We start from the raw sequence: 13,192 nt of genomic DNA, 5'->3' as shown, positions 1-13,192 counted from the left end.
AGTAAATCACCAAGCATTGGCAGTGTCAAGCTACTGACAATGAGCACTTCTTAGAAGAAGAAGAAAAGGACAGACCAATATAGCCTCCCAGCTGTTCAGATGCTCCAAGCCAACATGGCCCCCAGAGAGTAATCCCCATGAGCCTGCTGCTAGGACTTACAGCACCGCCATAGATGGCTGGGTTTTTGGTTCATCGTGCGCCGCTTCAAGCCAGATAAGCCACCACACTGTTTAAACTGAAATGTTTTTATTAACAATCATCCAATACAGGGGATAAAAGGACATACTTTTTTGTTTTTCCATGTACATACTAACGTATATCAAAATAGCTTTATTTGTATCCAGTGTAATATGCCTTTTTCACACAGGAACTTTAAAGCAGAGTCTGCAAAGTAATAATATAAAACATGGAGTAAAAGTGTGGTATAAACCGTGAGTACGCATCGGAGAGGTGGCTGTGCAATCTATGCCAAGCACAGCTGCCCCACATTCTCCAAACAAGGAGGGACAAATGACTTTTACTGGAGGGCTAAGGTGTGTTAGGGTGGTAAGGAGTGTTACAGCTGAAGTCTTACCAGTGGCGTTATCCCGCCTCCACTGCCCACCATTTTCAGACCAGTCAGTAACCCTCTTAGTGTTTTCCAAGCATCCCTCGAGCGGAACTGCTGTGTCCCAGAAGAGTGACTGAGTCCTTATGAGCTAAGTCTGCAAACCAGGGCGGATGTTTTAGCCCACTTCCGGGCTCTGCCATCCCATGCTTATAGCTATATTTGTGGCACATTGATTAAAAAATCACAAAAGTACCATATTTTGTGTGGTTAACAGACAGGACGCTATACGTAAACAAGCCTACAGTTCTGGCAAAGGGATAAACCTCAAAATTGAGAACTAGCGATGGTTCCTGATTTAAGTACATTCTGCTTTTCCTCTGAAGAGCTGTGCATGTCCGTAGTCCTGACAGTAAAGGTGCTGCAGTTTGCAAATGGTATTACTTGAAGGACCACTAGAAGCACTAATGCTGAGACACCTGCAGGGAAAGAGGAAGGACTGAACTGGGGCAAAGTAGGCCATCTCCAGGGTGACAAGCTAAGTGGAGCTCAAAATAAATCTTACGATTGAAAAAAAACATCCAGTGACAATGATTTCTTGCTTGATTAGGGTCCCAGCTGCTGAGAGCCTGTCAAGGGCCGCCCCGGGGACTGAGGTGCACTGGCAGAGCCTAGCACGCTGCCAGCATATGAGAGAATGGGGGCTGCCGCCAGGACTAAGGGGGCCTTGGCAAAGCTGTATGAGGTGGAACCAGAGGACCTTCAGGAGTATTGTAAAGAAATACATCAAAAGGGCAGTTTGGGGTGCATGTGTTGGAAGAGCAGGGGTAGCAGCACCTCAAGTAGTCTGAGCAGTGTGATTCATACTACTGGTTTTTAAGAGACTGAACAGGTGGGGTAGGAGGTACAGCATGTGTGCTGTAGGAAGCGGGCAGTTTAAAGCACTTGGTAGGCAGGGTATACGTATCTGACCCAAAGGAGTGCACCAACAGAGCCACAACAAGACATGAAAACATGATGGAATTCAAACTGCAGCCAGTCAGGTGATGCAAGGATTGGTGGTACATGGGATATCCTCGCCTTCTAGGAAGTGATGGAAGCTGGGGAAGGTGAGCAGCAGATAAGGTGAATGGAGCCAATGATGCAGGAATGAGTGAGATCCCATTGAAACGCAGAAGAGCAGAGGTGGGAAGCCGGAAAGCCCGTGAGGGTGGCAGGGGAGAGCCACTGAAGTGCGTCCAGTGAGGGCAGTGATGCTAATGAGCTCATGAGAACTCATGAGAACAGTGCTGTGGCAGTGATGCAGATGAGAAGAGAGGTGGTGAACGAGGGACAGCCCATTGATGTGTGTGAGAAGAGTGGTGGGGAAAGGTGCAATCCCCTTGACGTGTATGAGAAGAGTGGTGGTGAATGAGTTACAGCACATTGATGTGTATGAGATGAGTGGTGGTGATTGAGCGCCAGCCCATTGATCTGTGTGAGAAGAGTGGTGGGGAAAGGTGCAATCCCCTTGACGTGTATGAGAAGAGTGGTGGTGAATGAGTTACAGCACAGTCCCCCTTGATGCAGCAAGGATGGCGGCCCTTATTCTATTGGATGTTATTGCAGCATTTGGAAAGGTGCCCCATCGGGTACTACTCGGGAGACTGAAGTGTGGTGTGTCTCAGGCACAGCTTTGAACTAATTTGGCTCGTTTCTGAAAGATCACTCTTTTCATGTACTATTTAACCCATCTACATCATCAGTGAGTTAATTTGGTATGGGGTACCACAAGGTTCTTCTTTGAAACCCACACTTATCAATTTCCATATGTGCAGATAAAGTGGAAGCTTTTGGCTTCTCTATAATCTCTAGTGGACAATACACAAATCAGATTTACGTCTGATGAGAAAAAAGGCTCATACAAATTGAAGCACTGTCTTCAATCACTGGCAAAATTGATGGACGCTAACTGCCTTAAAATGAAGGGTAATAAAACAAAAAATATGGTGGTAGGTAATCAGCACATTTTATCTGGGCCATAATGGAGGCCGGCAGAATTAGGTCCAGTCCAGGTTCCAACATCCATAGTGAAAATCCTGGGCATTTAACTGGATTAACACGTTACCTTTGACCAGCAGATTCACAAGGTGAGAGCCTCTTGTTCTGGTTTTCTCAGATGCTTGAGGACAGTTTTCTGGTCTCTGCAGTATGAGACCCAGAAAACAGTTAGACAGGTTGATATTTCTCGTCTGGACTATGGAAATGTGTTATACTTGAGAGTAAATTAAGGCCTTGTTCAACATCTTCAGATCATCCAGAATGTGGCAGCCCGCCTCCTGGAAATTTGCCCACATTTATATCCTACTCAGAGACCTTCACTGGTTTTTTGTGGATAAATGTATTCAGATCAAGGACTTCTACATGGTCGATAGAGCTTTGATGGGCGGCGGCCCAGTTTATCTTTGCTGCCTGACCTTGTGATATACTCCTGTGAGATGCCTGTGGTCATCGAATTGGTGCCTGCCGCTTGTTCTAAGAGTTAAACGAGCCAAGGCAGGCAGGATCTGATGTATTTATTTGGCTATAAAAGTGTGGAATTCTCTTCTTGCCCAGCTGCAGGCCGCCTCCAGAGAGAGCAACTTCTGCAAAGTCCATAACACTTCGCTTTTTCAGAAACAGGGTATTAACCTAGTTTATGGAGGGCTTTGAGATAAGGCACCCCTTGTCTACTATTTTGTAGCACTTGGAAACCTGGTTGGGTAGCCATGCACTTTATAAATGCCACATTCAATTCAATTGGTATAAAAATAGTGATGGGGAGTGAAGAGAAGCCCACCGAGAAACATAACAGTCATGAGGAATGAGTTAGAGACAACTGAAATGGACAAATACAGTGATGGTAGAATGAATGGTATCCCCAAGTGCACAGGACAGCTATGTAGGGATGAATTAAATCTGACAAGGTGTGATGGAAAATGAGTGAGGTTTACTTAAAGTGGACATGTGAACAACAGATATGATGAGTGAAATACCAGAATTATTCTTAGGCACTGGTAATTATTCAGCAGCCCATTCCCGTCCATCCCTTTTTATCCACCCTGCCACCTCAGACGGGAATCAGCCTTGGCCCTGCTCCATTAGGAACAATCAAGCCTGAATTGCCAGGCATGGATGGGCTGAAATGCTGCTCAAGCGGTCACTAGTGGCTGAGATTAATTCAAGCATTCTTTCCATCAATTTATTGTTTGCTGATGAGGACATGTGTAAATCAGTGAGACATCCCTGATGTTTATAATGACAATTATTGGGAAATGAGTGAGGTTCAGCTGAAGTGTCTGATGAGAATGATGCTGGAATGAGTGACAGCCCACTAAGGCATCTGTTGGAAGCAACTGAGATTCCACTAGTCTGTATAAGGAGAATGGCATGGAAATGACTAAGGTGCCTTTGAAGTGCATGAGGACATGAGGGTGAGGGTAATACAGAGCAGTCAATAAGAGGACTTTGCTGAGCCAGGGGAGCAAGTGTGACTGCTGAAGTATACGTGACCCAGGGCAGCAAGGGTGACAAGTGTATGTGGTATAAGGCAGTACGAATTCGCTGAGGTATATGCTGAAGTAAATCAGACTGAGGGCAGTCAAGGAGTGGATTCCACTGAAGCGTATGTGAACCTGGGCAGCAAGTGAGACTCTGCTGATGTGTATGTGACCCAGGGCAGCAAGTGAGACACTGCTAAAGTGTATGTGAGCCAGGGCAGCAGGTGAGACACAGCTAAAGTGTATGTGAGCCAGGGCAGCAGGTGAGACACAGTTGTAGTGTATGTGCACCAGGGAAGCAGTGTCAGTGTATGTGAACCAGGGCAGCAAGTGAGGCTCTGCTGAAGTGTACATGACCTAGCGCAACAAGTGTACACCACTGAAGTGTAAGTAACCCAGGGCACCAAGTGTAACACCACTGAAGCGTAAGTGACTTAGGGCATCAAGTGAGACTCTGCTGAAGTGTACGTGACCCAAGGCAGCAAGTGTAATACGCTGAAGTGTATGTAATCTAAGGCAGTACGACTTCGCTGCGGTATGCTAAAGGAAACCTAACTGAGGGCAGTCAAGGAGTGGACTCCACTGAAGTGTATGTGACCAAATACAGAATCTCTGCAGAAGTGAATGTGACCCAGGGCAACAAGTGTAATACCACTGAAGCATACATGAACCAGGGCAGCAAGTGAGACTCTGCTGAAGTGTAAGTGCACAAGGGCACCACATGTAACAGCGCTGTAGTGTAAGTGACCCAGGGCACCAAGTGTAACACCGCTGAAGAGTACGTGACCCAGGGCAGCAGGTGTGACACAGCTGAGGTGTAAGTGCCCAAGGGCACAAAGTGTAACACCTCTGAAGTGTAAGTGATCCAGGGCACCAAGTGTAACAGCGCTGAAGTGTAAGTGACCCAGGGCACCAAGTGTAACACCGCTGAAGTGTAAGTGACCCAGGGCACCAAGTGTAACACCACTGAAGCGTAAGTGACTTAGGGCACATAGTGAGACTTTGCTGAATTGTACGTGACCAAGGGCAACAAGTGTAACACGCTGAAGTATACGTGACCTAGGGCACCAAGTGTAACACCGCTGAAGTGTAAGTGACCCAGGGCACCAAGTGTAACACCGCTGAAGTGTACGTGACCCAGGGCAGCAAGTGTGACACAGCTGAAGTGTAGGTGGCCCAGGCCACCAAGTGTTACACCAATGAAGTGTAAGTGACCCAGGGCAACAAGTATATTACCACTGAAGCGTAAGTGACTTAGGGCACCTAGTGAGACTCTGTTGAAGTGCATGTGACCAAGGGCAATAAGTGTAACACTGCTGAAGTGTATGTAATCTAAGGCAGTAGGACTTCGCTGAGGTATGTCCTAAAGGAAACCTAACTGAGGGCAGTCAATGAGTGTATGTGAGCAAATGCAGAATCTCTGCAGAAGTGGATGTGACCCATGGCAACAAGTGTGACACTGGTGAAGTGTACGTGAACCAGGGAAGCAAGTGAGACTCTGCTGAAGTGTAAGTGACCAAGGGCACCAAATGTAACACCGCTGAAGTGTAAGTAACCCAGGGCACCAAGTGTAACACCGCTGAAGTGTACGTGACCCAGGGCAGCAAGTATGACACAGCTGAAGTGTAAGTGACCCAGGGCACCAAGTGTAACACCACTGAAGTGTACATGACCGAGGGCAGCAAGTGTGACACAGCTGAAGTGTAGGTGACCCAGGGCACCAAGTGTAACACCAATGAAGTGTAAGTGACCCAGGGCAACAAGAATAATACCACTGAAGCGTAAGTGACTTAGGCACCTAGTGAGACTCTGCTGAAGTGTACGTGACCAAGGGCAATAAGTGTAACACTGCTGAAGTGTATGTAATCTAAGGCAGTACGACTTCGCTGAGGTATATGCTAAAGGAAACCTAACTGAGGGCAGTCAAGGAGTGTATGTGACCAAATGCAGAATCTCTGCAGAAGTGGATGTGACCCATGGCAACAAGTGTGACACTGGTGAAGTGTACGTGAACGAGGGAAGCTAGTGAGACTCTGCTGAAGTGTAAGTAACCCAGGGCACCAAGTGTCACACCACTGAAGTGTAAGTGACCAGGGGCACCAAGTGTAACACCACTGAAGTGTACGTGACCCAGGGCAGCAAGTGTGACGCTGGTGAAATGTAAGTGATCCAAGGCAGCCCAGTGTGACGCTGCTGTTGTGTGTGACCCTTGGCAGCAGATGAGACTCTGCTGTAGTGTATGTGACCCAGGGCAGCAAGTGAGACTCTGAAGAAGTGTATGTGACTCAAGGCGGTTAAAGTTAGACGTAGATGAAGTAAACATCATCCATGGCAGTGAGTGAGACTCAGTTAAGTGTAAATAAACCATGGCAGTTAGTGGGACTATGCTGAGCAATACGTAACCAAATGTAGCGAGAGATATTCTATCAAGGTGTACATAACCAAATACAGTTAGAGTTGCACTCCGCCAAACTACAAGTGAGACTTGGCTGTAGTGTATGTGATCCAAGACAGCAAGTGAGACTGCTGAAGTATACATGACCCAAAGAAGAGAGACACTGCTGTAGAAAGGACCCAAAGAAGAGAGACACTGCTGTAGACATGACCCAAAGAAGAGAGACCTTGCTGAAGTGTACATGACCCAAAGAAGTGAGACACTGCTGTAGACATGACCAAAAGAAGAGACGCTGCTGTAGACATGACCAAAAGAAGTGAGACACTGCTGTAGACATGACCAAAAGAAGAGACGCTGCTGTAGACATGACCAAAAGAAGTGAGACACTGCTGTAGACATGACAAAAAGAAGTGAGACACTGCTGTAGACATGAAGCAAAGAAGTGAGACACTGCTGTAGACATGACCCAAAGAAGAGAGACACTGCTGTAGACATGACGCAAAGAAGTGAGACCTTGCTGAAGTATACATGACCCAAAGAAGTGAGACACTGCTGTAGACATGACCCAAAGAGGTGACACCCTGCTGAAGTGTACATGACCCAAAGAAGTGAGTCACTGCTGTAGACATGACGCAAAGAAGTGAGACCTTGCTGAAGTATACATGACCCAAAGAAGTGAGACACTGCTGTAGACATGACCCAAAGAGGTGACACCCTGCTGAAGTGTACATGACCCAAAGAAGTGACACCCTGCTGAAGTGTACATGACCCAAAGAAGTGAGACACTGCTGTAGACATGATCCAAAGAAGTGAGACCCTGATGAAGTGTACATAACCCAAGGAAGTGACACCCTGCTGAAGTGTACATGACCCAAAGAAGTGAGACCCTTCTGAAGCGCACATGACCCAAAGAAGTGAGATTCTGCTGAAGTGTACATGACCCAAGGAAGTGACACCCTGCTGAAGTGTACATGACCCAAAGAAGTGAGTCACTGCTGTAGACATGACCCAGAGAAGTGACACCCTGCTGAAGTGTACATGACCCAAAGAAGTGAGTCACTGCTGTAGACATGACCCAAAGAAGTGACACCCTGATAAAGTGTACATGACCCAAAGAAGTGAGACCCTTCTGACGCGCACATGACCCAAAGAAGTGACACCCTGCTGAAGTGTACATGACCCAGAGAAGTGAGACCCTGCTGAAGTGTACATGACCCAAAGAAGTGAGACCCTGTTGTAGTGTACATGACCCAAAGAAGTGAGACTCTGCTGAAGTGTACATGACCCAAAGTGAAACCCTTCTGAAGCGCATATGACCCAAAGAAGTGACACCCTGCTGAAGTGTACATGACCCAGAGAAGTGAGACCCTGCTGAAGTGTGCATGACCCACAGAAGTGACACCCTGCTGAAGTGTACATGACCCAAAAAGTGGGACTCCTCTGAAGTGTCCATAACCTTGTTCAGTGAGAGAGACTCAGTGGTATAGCTGAGGATAGGGGGGCAGTAAGCCAGACTTGGCTTGGTCATAAGTGAGGTAACACAGCGAGTTAGACTCCCATGAAGTGCATGGCAGTACATGATTTGGGTAAGCTCAAACATGTATTACCACCCTGCACCCATACAGAACTATTTCATGAGAGTCCTGACACTGCATATTGACTATTCTGCAGATAATATTCCAACATTCATTTCAGGTCTAGGTCCACCTCAAGGTTTTTTTTCAACAACAAACAGTCTCACCTTTCTGTCATTCATTGGGGTACACCTCAGAAGGTCTCAGTCGTATGAGAGAAAAGAGAAGACCTGCAGCTGCTCACAGAGCAAGGTCAGAATGGAGATGCTAGTCAGTGGCACCTTAATGACAAGAGCCTACGAGGTGTTGGTAGCAGAGCAGAAGGGTGTTCTAGGACCTACCGATAATCTCAATAAAGAGAGGACGGTTGCTCGTTCGTTCCCATGAAGGAGCCCCTTTTATCTATCCCAGCTTCCTACAGGTCTCTGGAACCAAAGATGGGACAAGTGGTAGAATCGGGTGCATCCTACACCTTTTAAGTACCCCAAGCACACCCACAGCCCTAAACAGTCAATATGTTCACTCACTAGCAATTTAAAAGGTTGAAACTCTGGAGGAAGTTGTGCATCAAGAAAAGTTATCCAGAAAAGTGGGAACCAACCAACGCCTTTTCAAAACGAGCTGCAGTGTCAATGGCAGAGCACCCAACAGACACAGATCGAAAATACTTGTGCCTGGAAAGCAAGTATCAGCTGAGATACAACTCCAAACCCATGAAGGTGTCGGAGAAGCTACTCCGCTGCTATCTGGCATGTGGGTCCCTGGGAGGATCTGGCGAACCACTCTGGTGAGGACCACACCGGAACTGATTCCGCATGGGATCAGTTTCACTGTCAAGGACACAATGTGACTGAGGAACAGGAAACAGGCCAACTTCATTACGAAACAAATGCATTTACTCTTGGGGCACCCCCAGCATTCCTCATTCCAAATTGTACATTTAGAGACTTTAAGCGATGGGCTTCCAAGATTGCTACATGAAAGCCAGACCAGGCTAGACTTCCAGGATAAATGACTAGCTAAATAATTTCCATGTAGATTCATTATAAAAAATGTATCTCATGTAGATATACATAAATCCGGACAGCTGTGTGGACAAATGTTGAACAAACCTGGGCTGTCAGGCAGTGTTGCGGTCATTCAAAGAGCTTAACATCTTGTGCAGAATTGCTCTAGGACACTGCAAGGTTGAGCAAGTTTCTTGGTTACAAAAAGTGCATTCTCAAACTTTGTCTAGCACCAGCAGCATCAGGTTGATATGGTAAATGATCAAGGTTTTGGGAATCAGGAATAATTAATACAAAGTTCTGGCTTATCAGAAGAGAAGTACAGCACCAAGTTTCTAGACTAGTGAGTCAACCACCTAGTGCTCACATGGCACCTGTCCCGAAGATAATCTTAAAAAGCCTGAACGAACAATGAGCAGATTAAAGAGTGTCAGAGGTAAAACGCCAGATGCTCTGTTCTCGAAATTCTGGATAAATTCAAGACAGCAAGGGTGACAGAGAGTTACTATACAGCCTCCTATGTAACTTACCATATCACGTGCAAGTCCCTGCACACGCACACAGCCCCCCCTAAATCTCGTGCCCCTTCCAAAATTAGAGCACCATCAAGATTTTTCTAGCAGACTTGGAGCTAGGTAGGTCTAGAAGTTCAAAACGCTCTCTTCTTTCATCTGGGGAAGTATATATCTGGAGAGCACGGCTACCTGCAGCCAGCCGGGCACCTTCGAACACAATCATCGATAACTATAATGTACAAGAATAAATAAACAATGTAAAATAGTTTTAACAGCAACAGACTCCAATAGTTTTTAGGAATCATAAAATTGGCTTCTGAACAACTCCTGCTTATCGTGCCCCTTCAAATAGGCAACATGTACCTTCAAGTCATAGTCCCTTCCCTCATCAACCAGTCAGTAACAATATAACTACAGAAAAAGTTCTGTCAGATCTAGCTTATTCTATCCAAGCCCTGCCAAGTGCAGTGATAGTAACACAAGTAGGAAGACGATTTGAGTCATTGAGATGTCCTCCTTGTGCGGGGGTCCGGGTGAAATCACAGTTTAGCAGTGAACGTTTGACATCTACTATAAAAATCTAAAGGGAATATAGAATATCTGATTAAGCAGAAAACAAAATAGTAACATGTGCACATGGTTTTCGTTCTTTTTAACAAGTCAAACAACTTTCCTAGCATTCGGCTGGTAACAGAGCGAGTGAAGCAGGGGTTCTACAGGGTGATCTTAAAACAAAACCCCTGCAAGGTAGGACATGAAGCTCCGGGGACAAAGGATAAAACTGGCCCAGACTCAGGACCCGGTTGAGGTATGTCCTACTATGGCTCTGCCATTAGAAAGGAAGCATTGCAGATAGGCTCCTGCTCATTTGAAAATGGCCATTCCCCTGCTTATGAGGAAGAGGAAGAAAGCTAGTGGTGAGGTTTAGGGGTAAAGTCCATTTTCAAATGAAGTAAAGCCATTTTTATTTCCTAAAAAAGGCATCCTAAATCCCACAGCGCTTCCACCGAACCCAACAACAAAATTATTCTCAACTTTCAGATGCAATTTTCATAATATATATATATATAATATATATTCATATAATATATCAAAGCTTAATAGTATAGAAAAAATGTTCTACAGCTTTTGTAAGTGTAGACGTTCTTCCACCGTCTACATATCTGGATAAAATTCTGAGCTGATGTCCAGGCTGTGAAGGACTGGCTTGTGGTCTATGGACGACATGCGCGTCAGCATCTCAGCAGACAGTGAATAACTGCTACCTGATTTCTCCTCGAACCAGCTATCTAGTGCTCTCTTCGCATCAAAACTGGCAATGGGAGGTCCATTGACAGCAATCATCAAAAAGTCGCTAAGCTGCTCCAACGTCAGCCGGGACCTGTTGTTTTTGCGTACCCTCTGAAGGGCGTTACGCCCTTTTTCACAGCAAGCTGTTGATGTGGGAAGGACTTTGAGGAGCTGCACGATCTTATTTAAGAGTGTAAATCTCTGTTGGTATTTACAGATGTGACTAACCAAGTCTTTAAAGCCGTTCTTGGTGTAATAATCCCCCTTAAGTTCTCGCCACTCCATCAACAAACATCCCCTGGAGTCAGATCCGTCTCTACAGGATTCTCTTAAGAATGTTGGAATGGTCTCAAGGTGTTCAAAGATCTGGATCATGTCCTCTTCACCATAGTTCATTAGCTCATCTGTGTTTCTAGGCCAAGCCGACAAATCGAAGATCTGGCAGGCTTTGACAAATGTCCGACTATGAGAATCAAAACGTTGGGCCAAGGTCACCTGAGTCTTCTGGCAGATCTTTTCGCGGATGGACTGGAACTTGGCTTCAGCCACCCGTAAATTTTTCAAGGCAATGCCATTAAAGCTTTCTCGAAAGTTCTCTTCAAATTCTTGAAGGTATTCACCAGGGAAGTCAGCCAACCTGCTGATCTCCTGGATTGCCTCCTCGACCTTTTCATCCACCTGGGACACAAGGAGGTATTCACCTTGGAAGACGTAGGCCAGACGTGACAGCACAGCAATCACATCCAGTAGAAAGTAAATGAGCTTAATTGACTGATAATCCATGAGGAACTGTAGAAGAGCTAGAGCAATGGCGGAAGCGTCAGCCCTGTGAGTTTGCACACTGACGTCTTTGAGGTGGGCCACTACTTCAGGGTAGTCTTTGATCAAAGCATTGAGGACGTTCTGCTCACCAATGATCCATTTGACAGCTCGAATGTCCCCCAGAAACTCGGTCTCCTCACAAAGGGTAGCAGCAGTGAGTTTTAGCTCGCACATGAGCCTTGGTGAGTAACGGTAAAAGCTTAGTAACTGTTTTAAGTTGTTCTCAAGTTCCTCCAGACATGGTAGCTCTTTTCCACTGATTGCATCCAAAATTTCCAGATGAGGCCGGTGTACCATGATGGGCAAGCAGAGCAACCAAGGCAACGTTTTGCGGATGGCCATGTACATGTTTGCTCTCAGCCCGGCAGTGATGTTTGCACCATCTACGCCCAGGCCGACAGTTGGCTTCTCATCCTGAAGTCTAATTCCCAGAGCTGAAAATGCTCTGTCGATTCCTTGGAGGTAACTATCCGTTGTTGGCAATCCAAGCTCTTGAAGGGACAGGAACTCAGTGGCTGGTGGTCCATCGCTGCTAGTATACTGCACGTACACTGCCACGGTGTCTGTATACAAGTCTTCGCTTTGCCCATCCAGTATGATGCTGAGGAAAGGGGACTGCCGGATGCGTTCTACCAAATCTTCTCGCAGAGCTCTGGCAATATGATGAATCAAAATCTGGCAGTCCCCTTCGTTCATATACTGATCTGCCACCCGGAGTTCACACTTCCTCAGAAGATCTGCTAGGGGCCTGAAATCATAGCAGGGCCTGCCTTCCAGAGCCAGGTGATAGGCTGTGTTAAAGAGCAGGGTCATGTTACGGCATAACTCCTCCGTCTTTTCTGGATGCATTCGGAGCTTGTAGAGCTGCAGACACTTCTTGTGCAAGTTGCTCTGGCTGTGCAGCTTGATAGTGTGTATCTTGAACTGTTTGGAGCCAATAATAAATGCAGAGGTCCGAGAGGACTGGACGGTGTATTGGCGGCATACATGGCACCACATTTCATTTAAAGTCGAGGAGTATCGCAGAAACCAAAACTTCTTCAGCCACTCCTGCTTGAACCGCCGAATCCTTCTGCCGGATGCCGCCGACATTTTCGAAGGCTCGTCTGACGCAGCCAGCATCTCATTGGAGACAGATTCATCTGCAGAGTCCGCCTCCAGGTCATCATCATCCATCATGGTGGCAATAAGGGTCGTGCCCTCAGATGCTGCAAAAAAGGAAAAGAAGATGAGATGCAGAATAGAAGATCCATATTTAATAGTAAGCTCAAACAATACCCTTTCACCCCAACAAGAGCCAATCAAGCAATATTCAAATACTGAACTACCATCTGCAGTAGCAAAGCTTCCTAGTTCTCTGCTGTGACAATGCTGGAGCCGCCGGAGTCAGCAATGATCAAACGGAGGACAAGCCTCTGATTCCCATTTCTTTCAACTTTCCATTTCTGAAAATGCACCCATGAGATCAGAGGATATTTATGACTGTGTTGACTGCACTGCTAGAGTTCAGTACAGTGGAGCAG

General features: G+C 46.3%; 1 protein-coding gene across 4 annotated transcripts in view; it reads right to left on the bottom strand.

Annotated features, from left to right (window-relative positions):
* Positions 1–236: 236 nt before the first annotated feature.
* LOC147729330 (zinc finger protein 862-like) overlaps positions 237–13,192 on the bottom strand; it is a 376,617-nt gene continuing 363,661 nt past the window's right edge. For 3 of the 4 annotated variants that reach the window (XM_086959616.1, XM_086959615.1, XM_086959617.1), the window contains one exon: positions 237–12,877. In XM_086959616.1, coding sequence (XP_086815742.1) covers positions 10,713–12,877 — 2,165 coding nt within the window. In that variant the 3' untranslated portion in view covers positions 237–10,712. The remainder of the gene's footprint in view (positions 12,878–13,192) is intronic. The other variant, XR_015309189.1, reaches the window with a different exon arrangement.

The sequence above is a fragment of the Lissotriton vulgaris genome, chromosome 2_2 (assembly GCF_964263255.1).
Source record: "Lissotriton vulgaris chromosome 2_2, aLisVul1.2, whole genome shotgun sequence".
Lineage (NCBI taxonomy): Eukaryota > Metazoa > Chordata > Amphibia > Caudata > Salamandridae > Lissotriton > Lissotriton vulgaris.
Note: the sequence above shows the minus strand (reverse complement) of the source record. Positions and strands in the feature narration are given on the sequence as shown.